The following is a 19,948-nucleotide window of genomic DNA, read 5'->3' as shown; positions in this document are numbered from 1 at the left end:
CGCGACAGGTCGCGCTTCGCCCGGCCCGTGTTTTCCCTCTTGTCTCTCGCTCGTCGCGCGGCGAGGATGCCCGTGCAGCCTTCGCTGCTGCCACTGGGCAGTCTCAGGCCCTACACCCTCATCCCAGGCGGCACAGAGCTCGAGGGCACGCTCGTCGCCGTCGTCCCGTTCAACCCGACCACAGGCCGCGCCTCGCTCGACATCACGCAGAACAACGTGCGCGTGCAGCTCAGACTGTGTGGTTCCTGGGCGCAAAGCGCTGTGCTCTCTTTCTTCGAGCACACGGGCCGGAGGTGCCGCGTCTCGAGCGTTGGCGGCGAGCTCCTGAACGTCCTGGTCGCGGGCACCTCGAGGGACCGCAACGGCGACGCGCTGCCGGGAGGTCAGAAGCTCTGCGTCGAGTTCAAGAACGGCTTGCAGGGCTGGTGGAAGGACCGTGTCACGGGTGTGAAAAGCGACGAGTTCCGCTTCATGAGTGCGCCTCCCTCGAAACGATCTGGCCTGGCGAGCAAAAAAGCTGACTATTGCTGCGCTCGCAGACGAGGTCGACAAGGCTGCGCGCGAGCAGCGCCGGCGCGCCAAGCTCGACTCGTCGTCCGATGGGCTCGACGTTCTCCCCCCATCGCGTCAGACGGCTGCGCGACAGGCCTTCGACTCGAAGACGAATCTCCCTCCACGCTCGCAGACAGCCACGCCCGCTCCGACACCCAAGCTGCGCGTCCCCGCGACCAATCCGGAGAACCCGTACGGCGGGTACGCTGCGGGCGAGTCGCGCGGCAGCAAGAAGCGCGTCGCTTCGCCCGAGGACGGCTCGTCTTCACGCGGCAGCGAAGGGTCGAGCAGTCCCACCAAAGCGTCATCCTCGCGCGCGGCGAGCCAGGTCTCGAGGGCGACGCAGATGCAGCCCGAGCAGAAGCGCGCCAGGGCGCGGAGGGAAACGAGGACGACATGGGGGCTCAAAACGGTATGTTGCTGCTTTTCATGGCTCCGCATCTCAATAAGAGACTGATCGTCGTGACGCGTGCAGGACCAACGGCAGTACAAGTCGCTCGACCAATTCAAAGCGCATGGTAATCAGGGCAACCTCAACCTCATCGCGATGGCCATCGTTGCGCGACCGATTCAGAAGATCGAGGGAAAGCCGGGTTCGTGGCATTCGAGGTCCATGGCCGTGGAGCGCAGCTCATGCGTCGAGTTTGCAGACTGGGGCACCGTTCTGCGAATCGTCGACCCAACAAACGCCTCCTCGTCCGATGACCTCGAGATCAGGTACTACGGCCAGGATGGACGGTTCCTTCCCGCTGTCAACGACGGCGACATCGTCGTCTTTCACAAGCTCAACGTAAGTCCAGTCGATTCAGCTCCCATCACCTTGACGCTGAAATTCCGCCCGACAGTGGAACAAGAACAACCGCCAGTTCGTTGCCTACAAGGGCAATGGGCAATATCTCATTCTGCCCGTCGACAAGCTCCTCGGAGGCGAACCTCTCTCGTCCTTCGCCCGCCCAAGCGAGCGCGGCACTTCGATTGGCGACGAGGAGCTTGCTTATGCTCGCGACCTGGCGCGCTGGAGCACGAAGCACGACCTCCTCGGCAACACCCTTGTCGACCTGGCCTCCGCAAGCGGCACCGCAGCGCCTCAGTCGCTCGACGCGAAGCAGCGCAGCCTGAAGTACGCCAAGGGCAGCTCGGGCGGCCGCAAGCTCGTGACTCTCAGCGAGATGGACGCTGGCACGTTCTGCGATTTCCGCGGAGAGGTACGTCCTTTTCGATCCGGTCTGCGGAGCTTGTGCAGGCGGGCTGACCCCGCTTCGACAGATCGTCAAGTTGTACAATCCCTGGATCGGTCGCATCGGTCCCAACGATGCTGTGCAGCTCTTCGTGACCGACTACACGTCCAACTCGCAGCTGTACAATTACGACGACACGTCGGAGGTCCGGACGCCTGGACAAATCACGCTTCAAGTGTCGATCTTCGGCAATCAGAGCGAGCCGCTCCTCGGCCTCAGGGCTGAACAGCTCGTTGGCCGCGTCGTCTTCCTGCGCAATGTTCGGCCCAAGATGACGAACAACGACTTCCTCGAGGCGACCATGGTCGAGGACAACAAGTACCCGAACCGCCGCGACGTCAATCTTGTGAGCGAGAAGAACCCGGCGCCGACTGACTGGGTCGCCCAATTCGCAGCGTGCGTGCGAAATCTCGGATGTACTGGGCCGGTAGAGGCTAACGTTGCGCTGAGAGCAGCCGCCGGGAGAAGTACTGGCGTGAGCTCAAGGGCACTGGCTTCGCGCCAATCTTCGACTTCAAAACCGACAAGCCTGTCATCGACCCGCTAAGTGCGCTTGCCCGTCCACTTTTCCCAGATTCAGCTGACCCTTTTCATTGACAGCTCTGATTTCCGACACAACCGGCTTGGAGCAGCAATCCGTCTCGAACGCGCTTGCGCTCAAGCAGCCCGGGACGTTTCGCTTCCGCGTGCGCATCAGCGGCTTTGAGCCCCGCCGTCTCGAGGACTGGATCGAGGCGTCGTGCCCTGTGTGCGACGATGTGTGCGTCTCACGCTCCACTTCCCTTCGAGGGAAACCTGCGACAAAGGCCTGACACTGCCTGAGCTAAACAGTCTTAGCACTGGCGAGACGGCCTGCCTCACGCACAATAGCGTGGCGTACAATTGGAGTTTCGTGCTCGTGCTCACGGACGAGGCAGATGGGTCCGCTTCCGTCTGCGTCCCCGTTTTCGAGCCTGCTTCCGTTCGTTCTGCTACTCTTCTCGCCTCTATCTCGTCTCTCACGCTCCACGCAACTCTGCAGACGCCGCTCTTCCCCAATTTCGACCCTGCCCTCTTCCCTTTCGTCCGCGAAGGCAACTCGGATGCGCTCGCCTCGCTCCAGTCGCGCTTCCACGATGCGCTCGGCCGCATCCCTTCCGTCCTGCGTCGCCGCCAGCAGATCCAGGCCGGCGATTGCGGGCCGGCGTGGGACGTCGTGCTGGACGCGACGAAGGAGGAGGGGCCGGACGGAGTGGAGTGGCAGTTCTGCGAGGGGAGGGTCGCGTTCCGCTGATCCGCCGCGTCGACTGACTTTGTGCGGCGTTTAGAGTTGTTCAGTATTAGTCTCGAGTCGTCCCACGTCTACACCTGTCTCTCGTAACATTACGTTCTTTCCGTCTCGCTGCAAGGCCCGAGCATGAGAGGCAAGAACGGGAGAACGATGCGAGTCGAACTGCGTGTGTAGAGGAACTGCGTAGAAGCGTGCATACTGGCTACAACTTTGCGCGAGAATGCGCTGTAGGGAGAGAAGCTGTACAAGGCGAAAGGGCAAAGGGCGAGCTAGCCATTGCTAAGGGGGCTGGCTGCGATTAAGGGTAGTAATGTTCGGAAGTACTAGTCTGAACGGAAGCGCTGTGTGGGATCAGCCGAAGGGGGCAGTGCGATTGCGCGCTGCTCAGTAGGCGGCCTTGCGGTTCCACCAGTGGCCCTTGACACCCGAGGTGGTCGTCGGGCCCATAGGCTCAGCAGCGGTGGTCGTGTCGTGGACGAGCGGGCCCGTCGAGCCCACAGTTGAGTCCGGGCCGGTCGTCGAGTACGCGCCCGTGCCCGTCGAATAGTGGTCGTTGCCGTACGTAGTCGCAACGGGGGTCGCGGTCGTCTCGCGCATGGCAGGCACGGTCGCGAACTCCTGGTCGCGGGCCTTGCGAGAGCGGCGCGAGCGCGTGAAGCAGACGAAGAGGGCGGCGAAGAGCTGGCAGCCGCAGGCGGCGACGACGAGCCAAACACACTCCGCAACCGAGAGATTCGAGTTGGGAATGTTGTTGTTGACGCGCTGGCGAAGGGTGAGGAAGAAGCCAAGCGAGAGCTGCGAGAAAGTGCGCCCGTCAGTTTCGGTGTCTGTGAAAACGGAAGGAGACGACATACGCCGAGCGTGACAATGGTGACGACGAGGGCGAGGAGCGAAAGCAGCGACGCGAGGATGCCCATGACGAGGTGGGTCGAGAGGGCGAAGAGGAGGGCGATGAAGGTCACGCCCGCCGAAATGGGGACGAGAATGAGCGTCTTGGAGAGGCCGCGGACGATGGCGTCGCCCGCCTGCGTCGTGCCCGTGATGCCGGAGAACCAAGTGCGGTCACTGGGAGTGCGAGAATGCAATTAGCGGGTAGTCTTCCGGCGGTAGTGGCGGCGAGGTGCTCACTAGCCAAGGCCCGTGTCGGAGCAGCCGTTCGCCAGGCAGGCGCCCCAGGTACCGAGCGTCGCGCTTTGGCCGTTGATCGTCCCATCGAGAAAGCCGACCGTGTCCCAGATGGGCGCCGACACCTGTTGTGTGGGAGCGGAAGGTCAGCGATCGACGGCCTCTGCAGTAGGGGGGAGAAGCGGAAAGGCGTACCGAGGCGACGATGAGCAGCGCCATAGCCGCGAAGAGCAGGAAGGCTCCGAACCAGTGGATTGCGTTGATCGCCATTTTGTGCGAGTTCGAGGGTAGAAGGCAGGAGGAAGGCGAAAGAGGTTCGGTCGGGGCTGGTCGAGTTGGTCCAGACGAAAAGGTCGACCTGTTCGAGGTGCGCAAGTCAGTGGTGGAGCGCGGAGGGGCCTTCAGAGACTGCAGAGCTCACTCTGTGTGCACAGGAGAGTCTCGCAGAGGAAAGGGGAGCAAGGCGAAAAAGCGAGCAGCGGGCGCGGTGGGTGACCCTCGTCCCGCAGGCAGGCGCAACGTCATCGCTACGTCGTTCTCCTCCTGGGCCTCCGATCAGGGCCTGTCTTGTCTAGGGACCGCGTCTGCACCAAGGGTCTCGACGTGTTGCACGTTGCATGCACGTCTTCGGATCGTCCCTTCGTCGACGCTGCCCTGGTGTCTCCGCTCTCAAGCCCGCTTCCGCTTCTTCGCACGCGGCAACCAGACTTCACCTGCAGCGGGTAGCGCCCCTAATGCTGGGAAGAAACCACGACAAACACGTCGACTTTAGGATGCTGCAGAACGGACGCGACTGCAAACCTCAGCCCTCGTTCCTTCGCTTGAAAGCATATTCTCGCGAGAGCCAAGCGAGAGGAGCGTAGAGATGAAGCCCGAGCGCGGTGCCCAAAGCTGACGGGGACGCTCGTGCCCATCTCGTACTCACGAGTGCATAACAAGCCAGGCGGCAATTGCGTCTGGCCGTTCCGCAGCAGGGGCGGCCGGCGTAAGACAGCGGAGGCAATTGTACCAGTGTCTATTGCGTATCATTGACCGAGCCGTCATGTACGAGGCGGTGTTACCTACACGACATGAGGATCGTCTCACACGGTCTGGATCTGGGAGGAAAGCGGGTGAGCGCAAGATTCCGCGGGCCTGCCACGCGGCAGTCCGGCGACTTTCGCGCAACGGCACGGCAGCTTGCGTGAGGCGCTGCTCGAGCGTAAAAGAAGACTCACATATGATGCGGGTACGAGTCCGGTCCTGCCGTCCTTCGAGACCTGCGGAAAAGCGAATGATCAGCTTCGTCCGAGATGGCCTCGTATGAACCCGATCATCCAGTCACTGCCGAACGGCATGGCTGCCCCTGCGTGAGCGAGAAAGAGAACGATCACGCACCTCTGCCCACCCTTCGCCCGCCGCGAAACCGGTGCTGGTCAGCTCGACCTCCTCGCCCTCCCGCAGCGCCAGCTCGTCGCCAGATTGCGGTGCGTAGTCATACAGTGCCACAACTGCGAGACACGGCGCGATATGAGTTCAATTGACTGTTCGCAGATAGGGATGCGAGCGATAGCGCGCGAGGAACGCACCTCGCTCGGCAGCTCCTGCACCTCGCGACGCTGCTTTCCCTCCCGTTCCCACCGATCCTCCTCCAGGCAGCGCCCCGCCCTCCTGCACGTAACTGCCGGGCACGAGTCCCTCCCTCCCATCCGTCGGCACCCGCACCTTGATCCACCCGCTCTCGTCCTCATCCTCCAGCAGCTCGAGCACAGACCCGACGTCGCCCTCGGGGAGCGTGAGCTCGAACGAGGTCGCGGCGGTATAGGGATAGAGGAGCGTCACGGTGCGCACGGGGCTGGAGGAGGAAGAGGAGGGCGGGACGGGCGGAGAGGCGGAGGGAGGGGGCATTGAGCCTGGCGGGCCGACAGCACGGCGAGGAGGCGGGCCAGACGACATCGATGAGGTCCCTGCGTGCGAAACACGTTAGAAGATGCCAAGCGAGCATCGGAGGACCGGGGAGTGCCCCCGTACCGGAAGTCGTGCTCATCGTGCGCGAGAGCGAAGTCGTGCTGCCGCCCGTCGCAGGCGTTGCTACCCCGCCGCCCTTCTTCGACTTGGCACGAACGACGCCTGCACCTGGCCGAGCGGCACATCCTGCGGGAACCTACGAGATGGGCAAAGTCCAAATGTCAGTCAGAACGTCTTCTCACTCGCAGCCTGCACCCTGTGTTCCCCGTGGGACAGTGGCCGATGAGCGGTGCGAGCAACTGACCTTGAGTTCACACTTGGTGTGCACGGACATGCTGCACTTCTCGCACTTGAGTCCCTTGCCCCACACGCTCGACTCGCACACGGCGCAAGTCGACGGCGTGACAAAGCTCGAAGGCTTGAATTCGTGCGGGCGGAGGCCCGTCGAAGCATCATCTGCGGTCGGCGGGCAGTTAGCTGTGAAAGGAGCAAGTATGGCAGACGTGACGGAACGTACCGCCCAGTGTTGCGTCGATGAGCTCGACGGTTGCCTTGAGCTCGCTCTGCTGCAGCTCGAGCAGCGTCGTTTCGTGCGAGACGTTGAAGAGGTTCTGTAGAGTATCTAGAAATGAGTGCTATGCTCCCAGAGCAGATAGCGCGCGAAGCGACAAGTGTGCCACAGAGCGTGCACAGCAGCGGGTCGAGCAAGAGCACCGCACCTCGATCACACCAACCGTGTCTCCGAGCCCCGTCTCGCGCTCATACGTCTCGCGCAGGTTTCGCAAGCCCGAAACCTCGCGCCGCTTCGAGTCGATCGCGGGCGAGATGTCGCCGAGACGCGAGAGCGCCTTGCCCTTGACGTTCTGCAAGTAGGTCATGGCCGGCGGGCTCGTGTCGAACTCGTCCTGCAAGCAGTGACACGTCTCCACAGAGTGAGCTTCCTGAGCTACCGCTCAGGAGGGAGCACCTGGCGCACCGTGTCGTGCCAAACGGGGCTCTCCTCGAAGACGAGGTCGGGCGGGTGCTCGTACGCGGCGAGGAGCGTCCGGCTGTGCTGGTCGACAAAGGCCTGCTGGTCGCTCTCGATGTCGACGAGCGAGAGCGCCTCCTGCGCGGCCGCGACGCAGCCAAGCACGCGCTCAGCGGCCTCGCGCTGAAGCGCAAGGACGCGCTCGACGAGATGCTCGAGCTGGTGCACGGCGCTCGCCTCGAGGAGCTGGAACTCGTCGTGCACGGCGGGGAGGTGCACCTCGTACACGCGGCGCTTGACCTCGTTGGCGGCGTCGACGTCGAGCAGGTACTGGTCCTTGGCGAGAAGCATGTCGACGTGCGCGGCGTCGTACGCGCGCGTCGCCTTTTCCGAGTCGCGCCCCTCTTTCGCGCCCGCCTTGCGCTGCCGCGCCGACTCGAGTGCGTCGCACGCCGAGAAGTAGGCCGCGCGGGAGCGGTCGCGCTGCTCGTAGGCCTTGTCGCGCTGGCTCATCAGCTTGCCGTAGAACGAGTGGTGCTGCAATGGGTGCAAGAATTCGTCAAGGCTGTTCTCACGATGGACTGGACTCGTCCGATTGAAGTGAGCCCGCTCACCTTCTTGCGCACTGCGTCGAGCCGCTGCCCGACCTCGTCCATGCGCGCGGCGACCTCCCTCGCGAGCTTGTCGGCATAGACGCCCGTCTCGCGGACCTGCAGGTCGCACTGCTCGAGGACGCCGGCGAGCGCGCGCTCGAGGGAGGCCTGCTCGCCTCCGCGCTCGGCAGCCGACCGCGCGATGTGGAGGCGGAAGGAGCCGATGTGGGCCGAGGCGTCGGTCGAGGCCTTGCGGTGGATGTGTGCGAGTCCGGCGAGAAAGGACGAGAGCGCGGGGACGAGGGCGAGCTGCGAGGAGGTGCGCGTCGAGACGAGCGGGATCGAGTCGGGCAGGCTGTGGGCAGCGCAGTCAGGGAGTGTACGAGCACGTTAGAGCTTCCCACGGAACACACCCTTCGCCGTACGTCGCCATGGCGGTGGGCGAGCGCTGGACGACGACGTAGAGCCCAAAGTGGGGCCGCACCAAGTCGCTCTCTCTCTCCACAAGACAAGGGAGACTGTCCGTTCAGTGCAAGACTGCTACTGTTACTCGGGGAAGAGGACGCGAAGCGACTGCCTCAGAGCTCGTCCTTGACCTTCTGCGCCGCGCTCACGACCGTCTCCTTGGCCTGTCCAGCCACACTCCCGGCCACCTTGCTCGCCTGCTGCGCCTGCTGCGCCGCCTCACCGTATGCCGACTGCGCCGACTTTGTCGCCTCGCTCCCGAGCGACGACGCGGCGTCGGTCGCGGACGACAGGACCGAGGACGCGCCGGACGAGAGCGACGACGCAGAGGCGGACGCGACCGACGAGGCGGAAGAGACGGTGGCGGACGCCTCAGAAGAAAGGGACGAGGCCGACGCTTGCACCGACGCAAACGCCGCAAGAATCTGTGCACTCAGAACGTACTGGAATCAGCGCGCCGTCTACTGCAGATGCAAGACAAGCGCCGAGACAGCGAGTCGGTCACGCACGTTCTGCTTCATCTTTGCCTCCTCGAGCTTCTGCACGGCGACCTGGCCCTTCTTGCCGACGAGCTTGCCGAGGCGCGCGCGCTCCTTGTCGACCCACTCGCGCGCGGCTTGCACCGCGTCGCTGTCGCGTGCGTCGGCAAACTTGGCCATGACGCGCAGGTAGTAGTCGGCGAGGCGGCTCTTCGAGTCGCCCGCGAGGCTCTGCGCGACCGCCGACGCGCTCGCGAGGAGCGCCGGGCGCGTCGCCGTCGGCGCGAGGTAGAGCGCCGCGAGCTGGTCGAGCGACGGGATGCGGCCGGCGAGGTCGCTCAGGAGGCCGCCCGCGAGCTTGTCGGTGCCGCACTTTTCGTTGAGGAACGCGAGGAACGCTTCTTCGCTCCGCGCGCCCTGGTACGGCTCGGCGGACCCGCCCTTGCTCGGCGGCGCGAGGAACTTGATCGTCGGGTAGCCCGACACGCCGTAGCGCTGCGCAATCGGGCGCGCGTCGGCGTCGTCGGCGTTGAGGTGCGCGACCTTGCACTGCGGGTCCGGGCGCGAGAGGTGAGCGGAAGAGGCCGAGCGTCAGTGCCAGAGGATACGCACGCGGTCATCGCCCTCGAAGGCCTGCGCAATCTTGGTCCAGACGGGCTCGAGGCTCTGCAGAAAGGGCGCGAGCGGTCAGTTTCGTCGAGATGTAGGCGCTCACGAGGGACGGCGGACCTTGCAGTGGCCGCACCTGCGCGCATTCGAGGTCAGCGCTCGCTCAGACAGCTTCACCATGCTACTGAGCTCACCACGGCGCAAAGAAGGCGACGAGTGTGCCCTCGGACTGACTCGCGACCACCCTGTCGTCATGAGCGTCGAGGTCAGCAGGTCGTCTCGAACCGACGCGAAACAGCCGAGCGAGCGCACGAGTCAAAGTTCTGGGGCGTGAGTGCCGTCTGCGTGAATCCGGCAGTGTCAGCGTGGCGAGCGAGGTGGAGACATTGGCGACACGAGCGCAGGTGGGGAGGACGAGAGGGCGCCGCACCGAGAACTTTGCGTCTTCGAGGCCGGCGAGGACGAGCGGGAGAGCAGCAGCGAGCACAGCAGTCGTAGAGACCTTCATCTGGGGCGTCTGCGGTCGAAGGGGTGCGACGAGGACGGCGAGCCGCGTGAATACAGCGCGCGAGGTGCATTGGGCAATACGATTGCGAGTACTCGAATACAAGTGCGCGGGTTGTCCCCGACTGCAAGTGCTCGTCGTCGTCGCAACTCGCGCAGAGTGCTCGTGCGAGGGTCTGCTCGCTCTCCACCATGGTCGGGGTCCGTCTGTCCCTCGCAGCCCCTCTCTCTCACGCTGCGCTCCCCTCTCGCGCCCCCTCCTCGTCCCCATCTCGTCTCGTCCTCGCCGTCGCATCCACGCCGTTCTCCCGCTTACGCGCCTGTACTGACCGCTGAATCCTCCCTTGCCCTTCGTCTATGCCCGGCACGCCCCCGCCCACCTTGCTCACCCGCCCGCGCAGACCCACCTCCTCCCCCCGAACCTCCTCAAGCTCTTTGCCCCGCGGCCCCCGCTCCCCTACCTCAAGCCGACCGGCCGCGACCCCGACCTCCCGCTCAAGTCGCTCTCGGCCCGCCGCGCCCCCAAACCCATCCTCGTCGCACCCGTACTCGCAGACCTCCGCGCTGCCGACGACGACCGCGTCGACCGCGGCGAGCGGCCCGACAAGGACGAGGGCGAGGATGCAGGCATCGGCGCCGACGTAAAGGCCAAGGCTGAGAGCGCAGAAGCCAAGATCGAGGCGGCAGCAGCAGAGGGCGACGTCAAGATGGAGGAGGACCCGGCATCCGCTGCGGCGGAGCCTGCGGTAGCGACCGACAAGGAGGAAGGCGAGGAGGAGCCTTCGATCGCCGACAAGGCCGCCGCCGTCGCGAGCCAGAGCGGCGATGCCGCTCCCGCGCCGAAAAAGGCCGACCAGCCGACCGACGCACCGACGATCCAGCTCACGGCAGAGGAGCAGTTCCAGCTGCGACGGAGGGAGAAGAAGCGGCGGCAGGAGGAGGCGATGAGCAAGCCTTGTGCGTCCCTCTGTTCGCCGTATTGCAGTCGCGCGACTCGCGCTGACGCAAGCTTCCACGGCCCAGACGCCCCGCAGGATGACGAGGAGATTTGCGGCGACCCGTACAAGACGCTCTTCGTCGGGCGCCTTCCCGCCGACGTGACCGAGAAGGACCTCCTGCGCGAGTTTGACCTGTACGGGCCCATCGAGCGCCTGCGCCTCGTCGTCGACCCGGCGACGGGCAAGTCGCGCGGCTACGCCTTTATCGTGTACGAGCGCGAGCGCGACATGAAGGCTGCGTACAAGGACGCCGACGGCCTCAAGATGAAGGGGCGCAGGGTCCTCATCGACGTCGAGCGCGGGCGCACCGTTAAAGGCTGGAAGCCCCGCCGTCTGGGCGGTGGGCTCGGCGGTAGGATCAAGAAGCTCAAGGGTGCGTCTCGCGTTTACTGATAGCTGCCTCGAAGCCTGTTGCTGACTAGCTCGATTTCCTACCTTCGCCTTGCCACCTACGCGCAACTCCGCTGTCCCGTCTGACCTCCTCGCCACGCTATGCTCTTCACTCCGCGACCTTTCCTCCCATCCTCGCCCGCATCACGATCGACTCGCAGGCGGCATCCCCGCTCCCGACCCGAACATCCCACCGCCCTTCATGGGCGGCGGTTTCCGCGGCGGCTTTGGCGGCCGGGGCGGCTTCGGCCCTCGCGGCGGCGGCTTCATGGGGCGCGGCGGCGGCTTTGCCCCGCGCGGCGGGTACGGCGGGCCTCCCCGCGGCGGCGGCTTCATGGGCCCCGGCGGCGGCGGTGGCGGGTTCGGGGGCGGAGGACCCCCGCCCATGGGTGGCGGAGGCGGGTATGGACCGGGCCCGTCGCGCGGCGGGTATGGGCCGCAGGGCGGCGGGATCGGGTACGGCGGGCGCGGAGGGCCGCCGCCGCCGGGTGGGCCGGGGATGGGCATGGGGATGGGTGGCCCGCCGCCGCCGATGGACAATGGGTACGGGCAGAAGAGGTCGTTCGGGGACGGGCCGGGCGGAGGGGGCCCGCCGCCGTATGGCGGAGGGGGAGGAGGGTACGGGGACGAGAAGCGGTTGCGGTACTAGGTTTCGCGGCGCGGGACGAGCTGGCGAGCTGAAATGGCTCAGACTGTGCTACTGTATACTCTATCCGATTACTCGCACCGAAAGAGGCTTTTAGAGTCGGGGAAAAGCGAAGCTGCTGCAGACGAGAGGTGCATTGCGAAACGACGAGTACAACAGGGACACCGAGGGTAACTAGCCATGGCTGCGCCAGCGCGCCCTCATACCGCGCGCTGTACTTCCTCCTTCGTCGGCAATGCGTCGCCAACCAGGGTCTGCGACGGCTGCTCCTCCTCGCCGTCCTCCTTGTCCTCACCCCAGAGGCCCTTCTTACAGAGGAGCGCAAGAGCGAGCACGACGGGAAGGTGCACGAGCGACGCCCAGAAGAGCTCCTTGGCCCGGCGCTCCTCGCGACGGCGCCAGAAGCGCCACGCCGCTGCGGCGAGGATCCCGTTGGGGACGACGCTCAGGTAGGCGAACCACGCGTTGGTGAGCCCGAGGGCGGGGAAGGCGGCGCAGAGCGGGACGAGCGCGAGCGAGTAGCGCAGGCTCACGAGCGCGTTCTTGGGCGGGTCGATGACGGCGAGCATGCGGTACCCGCTCGAGGCGTAGCTCGACCGGAGCGTGTGCGCGAGGCTCATGAAATGCGGGAACTGCCACGCAAACATGAGGCCGAAGAGCGCCCACGCGCCCGGCTGCGACAGCGGGTCGATCGAGTTGGTGCATGCGGCCCACCCGATCAAGGGCGGCACGGCGCCGACGACGCTCCCGAGCCAGGTGTTGTACACGCTGTGCCGCTTCGAGATGGTGTACAGCGGGCAGTACAGCACGATGGTGAAGAGCCCGAGCGCGGCGCTGAGCGGGTTGATCGCGTACAGCGTAGCGAGGCCGATCCCGCCCGTCAGCGCGCCGTAGGTCCCCGCGTGCAGCGGAGTGACGACGCGCTTCGGGAGCGGCCGCGCGCGCGTGCGGGCCATCTGCGCGTCGTACGGCGCCTCGATGAGTTGGTTGAAGGCGGCGGCGGAAAAGGCGCACAGCGTCGTGCCGACGGTCGCCGGGAGGAGGACCGAGAGGGTGAGGTTGTTCGAGGACGAGGCGAGGGCGGTCGAGGGGGAGACGTCCCCGAGCGACTGCGCAAAGGCATCCATCGCAGCGTGTGCCGTCGACGGGTCGACGGGGCACATGGCGTACCCAGCCATCGTGGTGAGGACGACGAGCGTCGACAGCTTGAACTTTCCGAGCTGCTTGTAGAGCTGGATGTCGTCCCGCACACTCGTCTGCGGCACGGCTCGCCAGCGAATTTCGGGATTGGGCAGGCCGTTCGAGAGGACAGAGGGAGGAAGGGCGGCGGGGATGGGCGAGGAGAGGGGAACGAGGGGCGAGGTCGACGGTGGGGGCAGCGGCGGTTCTTCGGCGAGGAGGTACGACGGCGAGAAGAAGGGCTGGGCGCGAGCCTTCCCTCGAGCAGTGCTCGTGCGGGACGAGCGCGGCGCCGGAGGTTGTCGTGCGGTCGACGAAGGCAGGAGCAGGTCCTCGTGCGCGTAGACTGGCCGTGCCGGATCCGCCTCCGGCTCTGTCTGCTCGCTCTGCGTCCGTGTCGACGCCCATCGCCGTGCAACCCACGGCGCTGCGCCCGTTGCGCCTAGGTTCATCCCTGGCGATGAGCGAAATCGCCGTGATTCTGCGCCTCGCTCTCGCCTTGCAGGATTGAGCGCGCTCGTACTCAAACACAGAGCATGTTGTCCGTGTCTGGACGCAGGTCCTGCACCGCTGGTGGCGGGCGAAGGTGCGTATGCTGGTCGGAGGATTGGACGGAGAGGAGCGAGGCAGCGCGCGCACGATGGCCGCGGCGCGAGTCTGGGCAGCATGGCAGCCACGGCGTAAGTCTGCACGAGCTCTCAGGCTGGCTCCTGTGAGCGCCGAGGGAGTGCGTCGCGAGATAGCCGTGTCGCTCTCTCGTCCTTGTGCGCATTACCTTTGCCCCAGTTGTATTCCCGCACTCTCTCCCGCTCGCAATGGACGCGTTCAGGACGCTTGCTGGAGGATCGCGCTTCGACCGCAAGCGCTTCCAATCCGACATTGGCCACTTCCAGGTGCGCACACCGCCGTCTCCGTCGAGCTTGCACCGCCTTGCTCACCTCGACCCCGCTTTCCCACCCGCCAGGTCGCCAAGCAGGATCCCGTAGCCTCGACTAGCACTCTTCCGACAGAGCTCGACTTCTTCGGCGTGGCCCAGCCTGCTGCCGCCGAGCCGGGCGCCGCTTCCGACCCGAAGGCGGCCAAGAAGGAGCGCAAGCGCAAGCGCGCTAGCGAGGCAGCAAAGACTGGTGCGCGTGTCCCCAACTTGTACTGCTTTGCCCTCAAGGCTGAAGAGAGCTCCCGCAGATGCCGCCGCTGTTGTCGCCGCTCCCGTCGACCTCGCCGCGCTCGCGCGGAAGCACAAGATCAAGCTCACCGGTCTCGACCTGCCGGACCCCGTTCCTTCCGTCGAGGCGGTCATTGAGCGCGCCGTCGCGGCTGGCAGCGCGCGCGCAGATGTCGAGGCGCTCGTGCGCAACTGGCGCGCGATCGGGATGAAGGACCCGACGGGCGTGCAGATGGCAGCCTGGGGTACGATGCTTGCCGTGCGTCTCCCTCGTTCGCTGCTTCGGATCATGAAATGCTGACGCAGCACCTGCAGAACCGCGACATCCTAGCGTGTGCTCCGACCGGCTCCGGCAAGACCTTCTCCTTCATCCTCCCGCTCCTTGCTCTCCTCCCGCGCTCGCTCGCCGCCTCCTCCCCTGCCACCCTCTCTTCCACCGCCTCATCCTCGGCCCCGCTGCGCCCGCGCGCGGTCATCATCGAGCCGACGCGCGAGCTCGCGATGCAGGTCCTCCGCGAAGCTCGGAGGCTCGCGGGCGACGCAGGCTGGAAGGTCGCCGTGCTCGGCGAGGAGGGCGTCGGCGTGCAAGCGAAGAAGGAGGGGAAGAAGAAGGGCAAGAAGGGAAAGAAGGGCAAGAAGGCGGCTGATGTAGCGGATGCCGTGGGCGCTGTTGAGGGCGAAGCGGACCATGCCGATGCACCCGAGCAGGCTGCGGAGGTGTCTGAAGGCGGTGAGAAGGCGGATGCATCGTATGATGGGCCCATCGGTGCGTGCTGTCCCGCTGATACACTTCATCACGGCGAGGTCTAATCGCTGTCCCTTGGACAGACATCCTCATCACGACGCCCCTTCGCCTCGTCTTTGCGCTGAAGGCGTCCACCGTTCCGCTCTCGACGACCTCGCACCTAATCCTCGACGAAGCCGACAAGCTGTTCGAGCTCAACTTCCTCGAGCAGACGGACGAGATCCTCGCTGCGTGCTCCAAGGACCGCCCGGCCGAGGCGGGCGACGTGCGCAAGGGAATGTTCAGTGCGACGATGCCAAGTAGCGTGGAGGAGCTCGCCAAGGGTGTCATGGCCGGTGCGGGCGGCGGGATGGTGCGCGCTATCGTCGGACACAAGTGCGTTTCTCTCAGCGCCTAGCCTTCCGCTCTTCCGGCGAGTCGATGCACTGACTTGTGCTTGTCTATTATAGGGAGGCCGCGACGGCGACGATCGACCAGTCGCTCTCGTTTGTCAACACCGAGGACCACAAGCTCCTCTCGCTCCGGTCGCTCATCACGTCGGGCCAGTTCACCCCTCCGGTCCTCATTTTTGTCCAGTCGATCCAGCGCGCGAAGGAGCTCGCCAACGAGCTCATTTTTGACGGCATCAACGCCGACGCGATCCACGCCGACCGCACGTCCGAAGAGCGCGACCAGGTCGTCGCGCGCTTCGCAGAGGGCAAGGTGTGGTGCCTCATCTGCACCGACGTCATGGCGCGCGGAGTCGACTTCAAGGGCGTCAAGCTCGTCATCAACTACGACTTCCCGCAGAGCGCCATGAGCTACATCCACCGCATCGGTGCGCGAGCTTTTATTGTCCTTTTGCGTGACGGTGGATCTGACGCCTCGTTCCGCAGGCCGAACGGGTCGTGCTGGCAAGGCGGGCCGCGCCGTCACCTTCTTCACCAAGGCTGACGCGGGTCACCTGAAGACGTGCGTCCTGTCGCGCCCTGCTTCTCTTTCCTTTCCACAACTGACCCTGCTTTGCTTGTACTCCTACCTGTCTCTCTCTTCTTTGCTCACCGCACGCAGCATCGTCAACGTCATGCGCGCGTCGGGCTGTGCCGTCCCCGACTGGATGCTCGCGCTCCCGAACCCGTCGCAGGACGCCAAGAAGGCGCTCAAGCTGCGCCCGATCGGGCGCAAGGACATTGCGCGTACGAGCGGGAGCGGCGTACCCGAGCATGGCGAGGGCGAGGAGGGCAAGAAGAAGGGCGGGAAGAAAGGCGGCGAGGGGAAGAGGCGGAAGAGGGAGAGGGTGATGGGTGGGAAGGAGGGATTGTTCAAGCGACGCAAGGAGGACGAAAAGGGCGCGACGGCTAGCGGGAAGAAGGGCAAGAAGGACCAGGCGGACGGGGAACGGCCGGTGAAGAAGGCCAAGCGGGAGATCACCCTCGACGAGTAGCGGGCTCTGCTGCAATGTTGTCCCTCGCTTTACCTGTTTTTCCGCTTCTGTCGACCCAGACGGTGCAGCGGACACCGCGCACCTTATGCCTATGCGGTTTCACGCCTTGAGCACGGCGCAGAGGGAGGCAACCTTCCCAACAAAGTGGTAGAACGCCCTCTGGCTGATCAAGACCTCGCTACACCTGCTTGCGCCTACGCGCCTGCACTGTGCACGACGAGGCACATTCGCAATATTGCAGCGACCGACGACAGTGGTTAGACAAAACGACAGACCCTTTGGATAATAGACAGTACAGCAGGCACGAACGCGTATACCGGTAACTAGAGCGGTGTAGCTGAGCGGTAGGGGCAACATGACAGCGCGAGGGGGAAGTGACGGATGCGAGTCTACTTCTCCGACTCGATCTTCTCGACGTGCTCGAACGAGCCCTCGGGCTTGTTGGCCTCGAGAACGTCGGCGTGCAGGCGGCCCGAGCCATCGACCTTGACGGTGCGACGCATGTGCACCTTGCCGCCAGCGAAGAGCTCGTCGACACCCTCGAGCGTGAGGCCGGCAACTTCGGGGCAGAAGTACTGCGGGAGAGACTGGGTCAGGTCGTGACGAGGACGGCACGTGAGAAGGTGAACGCACCCAGATCAAGGGGATCATGGCAGCGTTGATGATACTGAACGCAAGGTAGTAACGCCAGCCAATGTTCTTGATGGCCGTCGGCGTGACCATGACGACAACGAAGTTGAGAAGGTACTGCATCGCGATGCCGAGCGTCGCGGCACGGGTGCGGATGGCCAGCGGCGTAACTTCGGAGCTGTACACAAACGCCGTTGGGAGGTGCGTGCCGGAGAAGACGCAGAGGAAGAGGTAGAGGCCGGTTGCGGCGACAATGCCGCCCGCTGACTTGTCCTGGTTGGCGACGCCGGCAGCAAGGAGGATCTGGCCGACCATGCAGCCGAAAGCACCGATGAGCATGGTCTTGACGCGGCCAACGCGCTCCATCTGCAAAGCCGGAACACGGTCAGAAGGGGATGAGGTCGGGGAGGCATCACGGGGAGGGTGAAGAGGCGGCAACACACCATCACGAAGCACCCAAATACCATAAAGCCCAAACCTGCAATTCCCAGCCCTCCCAGCACAAGCTGAGCGCGCGCGGGAGCCAGCCCGACACTTGACGTAAGGATTACAAACGAATAGTATGTTGCCTGACCCATCTTTGACGTTAGCGCAACCTTTGGGTGTTCAAGTATTGAGACACGGGACTCACCATGTCTGTAGAAGGCCCAAAAGACGAAGAGGAGGCGAGAAGGTGCGGGAAAGAGGCCAGGGTCAGGATTGGCCACGCGCAAACGCCGCATGCGAAAACGCACTAATACCAGTCGCCTGCTGCGCAACGTTGACACCAATGGACAAGAAGGTGCGGTAGCGGAAGCACTGTTCGTTCCTGCAATAACACGTGCACGTCAGCGTGAGAAGGTCAGGCCCTCGCGCGGTGAATACGCACTTGGCAAAGCACGCAGCGTAGCCCTTGCCTGCCTGAGCAGCGTGCTCGAGGGCGATAGCTTCCTGAATCTCGAGCGTCGCCGCGTTGGCAAATTCGGTGCCATGAAGGCGCTCGAGGACACGGCGACCCTCCTCGACGCGCCCGGCCTCCATCAGCCAACGGGGTGACTCCGGGCTGAAGAGGATCGAAATGAGGGCGGGAATGAGGATGAGGCCTTGAAGAGCGGTGGGGATTCGCCATCCGATTTGCCCGGGAAACTTTGCGAAGCCGTAGGCACACCAGAACGCGGTCATGAGACCCTGTGATTTAGGCCGCGTCAATGCGGCATTTGAAAGCTACGTATGAACAAACGTACGGTTGCCGCAAAGACGAGCTCGAGCGACATCATCAAGCCACGGATGCGCGGCTTCGAGATTTCGGCGACGTACGACGGCACGATGCCGGTCAGAATGCCGACGCCAAAGCCGTTGATAAAGCTATGCATATTGGAACGTTCAGAGGAGATCAGCAAAGGACGAAAGCGGCTAGGCGTACCGGAATACAGAGAACACGGCCAGGCCGTTACTTCCGGCCATTCCAGCCGCGCCCACCATGGCGGTGACGGTCGCAAACATGATGAGAGGGCGACGGCCGACGCGGTTGCCGATTGCGGACATGGTCAAGCAGCCGAACATGGCGCCGAGGACGAATAGAGCGAGAATGGTGCCGAGAACCGTCTCGTTGTCGACGAGTTGCGGCATCGTCTCAAAGAAATTCGGGTTGGCGGTGAGCGCGTTTGCGATACCCTGGTCGAAACCAAAGTCCAGGAAGCCGGCCGCTGCGCCCACCATGCAGACAAACTGCGAGCGAGGAGATCAGGACGCGAGCCTGCGGATGGGGCGGAAGGCAACGCGCACCTGCAGTGGATACCCCGTCAGGCCTTCTCCCCATGGGTGCGTCAAGGGCTTGAGCATAGTGTGTCGAGTGTCTGAAGCAAGCAGAGTGCGAAAGAAAAGCGAGAGAAGCAGGAGAGGGGCACGATGGACCAGCAGAAGCGAGAGCGCAAAGCGCGGGGGCGGCGTGTTGCCCCGGAGTCTAACATCCTGGCCCCAAGGGAAAACGAGAGAGGCACCAGGAACAGGCGAGTCGATTGCCTCGATTAGCCGCTTTTCGTGGGTGAGGTCGAGGGCCAGGCCTTCTCTCCGCTCGCGCGTGCTGGGCGAGTCGAACAGGTGCCATCTGAGCGCGCTTCTTGCGCTTCCGGCGCGGGTGGGCGTGGTTGCCGCAGTCTGCCAGCGCGAGAGAAGCGAGGCCCGCCACCTCTTTGGGCCTCGCCGATCTCCTGCATCTCGGACAGAAGCGTCCAAGTCAGGAAGCAGTCCATCCGGCAGCACGTGAAACCGAGCAGCGTCGTCGTCGCGATGGTAGCCAGACTCGATCGCCATGGAAGGCGCCCTTCCGCCTTGCGCTCGTGGGTGACCGGAACTGCAAGAGGCGCATCGTCTCCCTCCAGTGCGGAATGTCACTCCCTCTGCGCCAGCAATACACGGTCCATCAGCTGTGCACACAGACTGGGCTCGAGCGGACGGAATTTGGAACGTGGAGGACGCGTTGAGGCAACCGCGCGGAAAGCGTCGTCCGGACAGTCCTTCAGCGGATCTCGTGGGGGATGCGGCCTGGCAGGCTGATCTCTAGACACCTGCAGCTCGCTAGGCGCTTTGCAGCGCACCTTCCGTCGTGTCCTTCCGCCGCTAACTCTGTGGTCCTTTCTGGTCATCGACAGATGCGGTCTTTGAGCGAGGGATGCACATGAAGCGTCGCTGGCGTGGTTGAGAGAGATTCGTAGGCGCTGGGAGCGGCGTGACGGTGAATAGCGACCAGTTGCAGCTATGCTAGCCACGGTCGAGAGCACGACTTTACAGACATAGCGAGAAGAGGACGAGGAGGCTCCGTTTTAAGGGGGTGCGAATCGCGAAGCCGACGTTGGGCTCGGTGAGCGAGAGACACAAACGAATGCGGTCGAATGCGGTTGACGCGGGAGCTAGCCAAAGAGGAAGGGGAACGGACGGGGAAGAGAGGAGAGAGGAACGGAAGCCCTCGAGACGGCGGAGGAGGCGGCGACGTCGGCAATCCTCAGTCGATCACAGTGGAGTAGAGAATTGCACATGTGATA

At 64.4% G+C, this 19,948-nt stretch overlaps 8 protein-coding genes across 8 annotated transcripts; 3 read left to right on the top strand and 5 right to left on the bottom strand.

Moving 5' to 3' along the window:
* Nucleotides 1–66: 66 nt before the first annotated feature.
* Nucleotides 67–3,063, top strand: JCM10292_000891 (uncharacterized protein; the record flags this gene model as incomplete). Its single annotated transcript, XM_076647409.1, has 10 exons — nucleotides 67–475; nucleotides 540–964; nucleotides 1,028–1,145; nucleotides 1,203–1,342; nucleotides 1,398–1,757; nucleotides 1,819–2,186; nucleotides 2,246–2,337; nucleotides 2,391–2,550; nucleotides 2,622–2,751; nucleotides 2,812–3,063. 10 exons carry the CDS (start codon nucleotides 67–69, stop codon nucleotides 3,061–3,063), a joined length of 2,454 nt encoding a protein of 817 aa, XP_076506944.1.
* A 381-nt stretch (nucleotides 3,064–3,444) lies between these two features.
* Nucleotides 3,445–4,455, bottom strand: TOS7 (Tos7p; the record flags this gene model as incomplete). The annotated part of the gene is made up of 4 exons (XM_076647408.1): nucleotides 3,445–3,855; nucleotides 3,915–4,125; nucleotides 4,189–4,310; nucleotides 4,381–4,455. The coding sequence occupies 4 exons, from the start codon at nucleotides 4,453–4,455 to the stop codon at nucleotides 3,445–3,447; spliced, it is 819 nt and encodes a 272-aa protein (XP_076506943.1).
* Nucleotides 4,456–5,267: 812 nt separating this feature from the next.
* BZZ1 (Bzz1p) lies at nucleotides 5,268–8,128 on the bottom strand (the record flags this gene model as incomplete). Its single annotated transcript, XM_076647407.1, has 11 exons — nucleotides 5,268–5,282; nucleotides 5,403–5,444; nucleotides 5,563–5,675; nucleotides 5,754–6,131; nucleotides 6,196–6,328; nucleotides 6,437–6,588; nucleotides 6,650–6,743; nucleotides 6,852–7,037; nucleotides 7,109–7,639; nucleotides 7,717–8,050; nucleotides 8,109–8,128. 11 exons carry the CDS (start codon nucleotides 8,126–8,128, stop codon nucleotides 5,268–5,270), a joined length of 1,998 nt encoding a protein of 665 aa, XP_076506942.1.
* Nucleotides 8,129–8,273: 145 nt separating this feature from the next.
* On the bottom strand, nucleotides 8,274–9,756 carry JCM10292_000888 (uncharacterized protein; the record flags this gene model as incomplete). Its single annotated transcript, XM_076647406.1, has 7 exons — nucleotides 8,274–8,585; nucleotides 8,670–9,188; nucleotides 9,252–9,305; nucleotides 9,369–9,384; nucleotides 9,443–9,493; nucleotides 9,561–9,589; nucleotides 9,679–9,756. 7 exons carry the CDS (start codon nucleotides 9,754–9,756, stop codon nucleotides 8,274–8,276), a joined length of 1,059 nt encoding a protein of 352 aa, XP_076506941.1.
* Nucleotides 9,757–9,944: 188 nt separating this feature from the next.
* Nucleotides 9,945–11,789, top strand: JCM10292_000887 (U1 small nuclear ribonucleoprotein 70 kDa; the record flags this gene model as incomplete). Its single annotated transcript, XM_076647405.1, has 4 exons — nucleotides 9,945–9,953; nucleotides 10,154–10,709; nucleotides 10,776–11,123; nucleotides 11,302–11,789. The coding sequence occupies 4 exons, from the start codon at nucleotides 9,945–9,947 to the stop codon at nucleotides 11,787–11,789; spliced, it is 1,401 nt and encodes a 466-aa protein (XP_076506940.1).
* A 197-nt stretch (nucleotides 11,790–11,986) lies between these two features.
* On the bottom strand, nucleotides 11,987–13,633 carry COX10 (protoheme IX farnesyltransferase; the record flags this gene model as incomplete). Its single annotated transcript, XM_076647404.1, has 1 exon — nucleotides 11,987–13,633. The coding sequence occupies one exon, from the start codon at nucleotides 13,631–13,633 to the stop codon at nucleotides 11,987–11,989; it is 1,647 nt and encodes a 548-aa protein (XP_076506939.1).
* Nucleotides 13,634–13,780: 147 nt separating this feature from the next.
* On the top strand, nucleotides 13,781–16,298 carry ROK1 (RNA-dependent ATPase ROK1; the record flags this gene model as incomplete). The annotated part of the gene is made up of 8 exons (XM_076647403.1): nucleotides 13,781–13,858; nucleotides 13,930–14,092; nucleotides 14,151–14,389; nucleotides 14,446–14,896; nucleotides 14,959–15,250; nucleotides 15,325–15,692; nucleotides 15,751–15,826; nucleotides 15,926–16,298. 8 exons carry the CDS (start codon nucleotides 13,781–13,783, stop codon nucleotides 16,296–16,298), a joined length of 2,040 nt encoding a protein of 679 aa, XP_076506938.1.
* Nucleotides 16,299–16,687: 389 nt separating this feature from the next.
* JCM10292_000884 (sugar porter family MFS transporter) lies at nucleotides 16,688–18,749 on the bottom strand (the record flags this gene model as incomplete). The annotated part of the gene is made up of 9 exons (XM_076647402.1): nucleotides 16,688–16,873; nucleotides 16,932–17,294; nucleotides 17,372–17,497; nucleotides 17,560–17,564; nucleotides 17,663–17,736; nucleotides 17,797–18,095; nucleotides 18,152–18,272; nucleotides 18,331–18,635; nucleotides 18,693–18,749. 9 exons carry the CDS (start codon nucleotides 18,747–18,749, stop codon nucleotides 16,688–16,690), a joined length of 1,536 nt encoding a protein of 511 aa, XP_076506937.1.
* Nucleotides 18,750–19,948: the final 1,199 nt, after the last annotated feature.

This window comes from Rhodotorula paludigena (genome assembly GCF_050403205.1).
Source record: "Rhodotorula paludigena JCM10292 DNA, Rt_paludigena_JCM10292v1_ctg9, whole genome shotgun sequence".
NCBI lineage: Eukaryota > Fungi > Basidiomycota > Microbotryomycetes > Sporidiobolales > Sporidiobolaceae > Rhodotorula > Rhodotorula paludigena.
The sequence above is the reverse complement of the archived record's forward strand: the minus strand, read 5'-3'. Positions and strand labels throughout refer to the sequence as shown.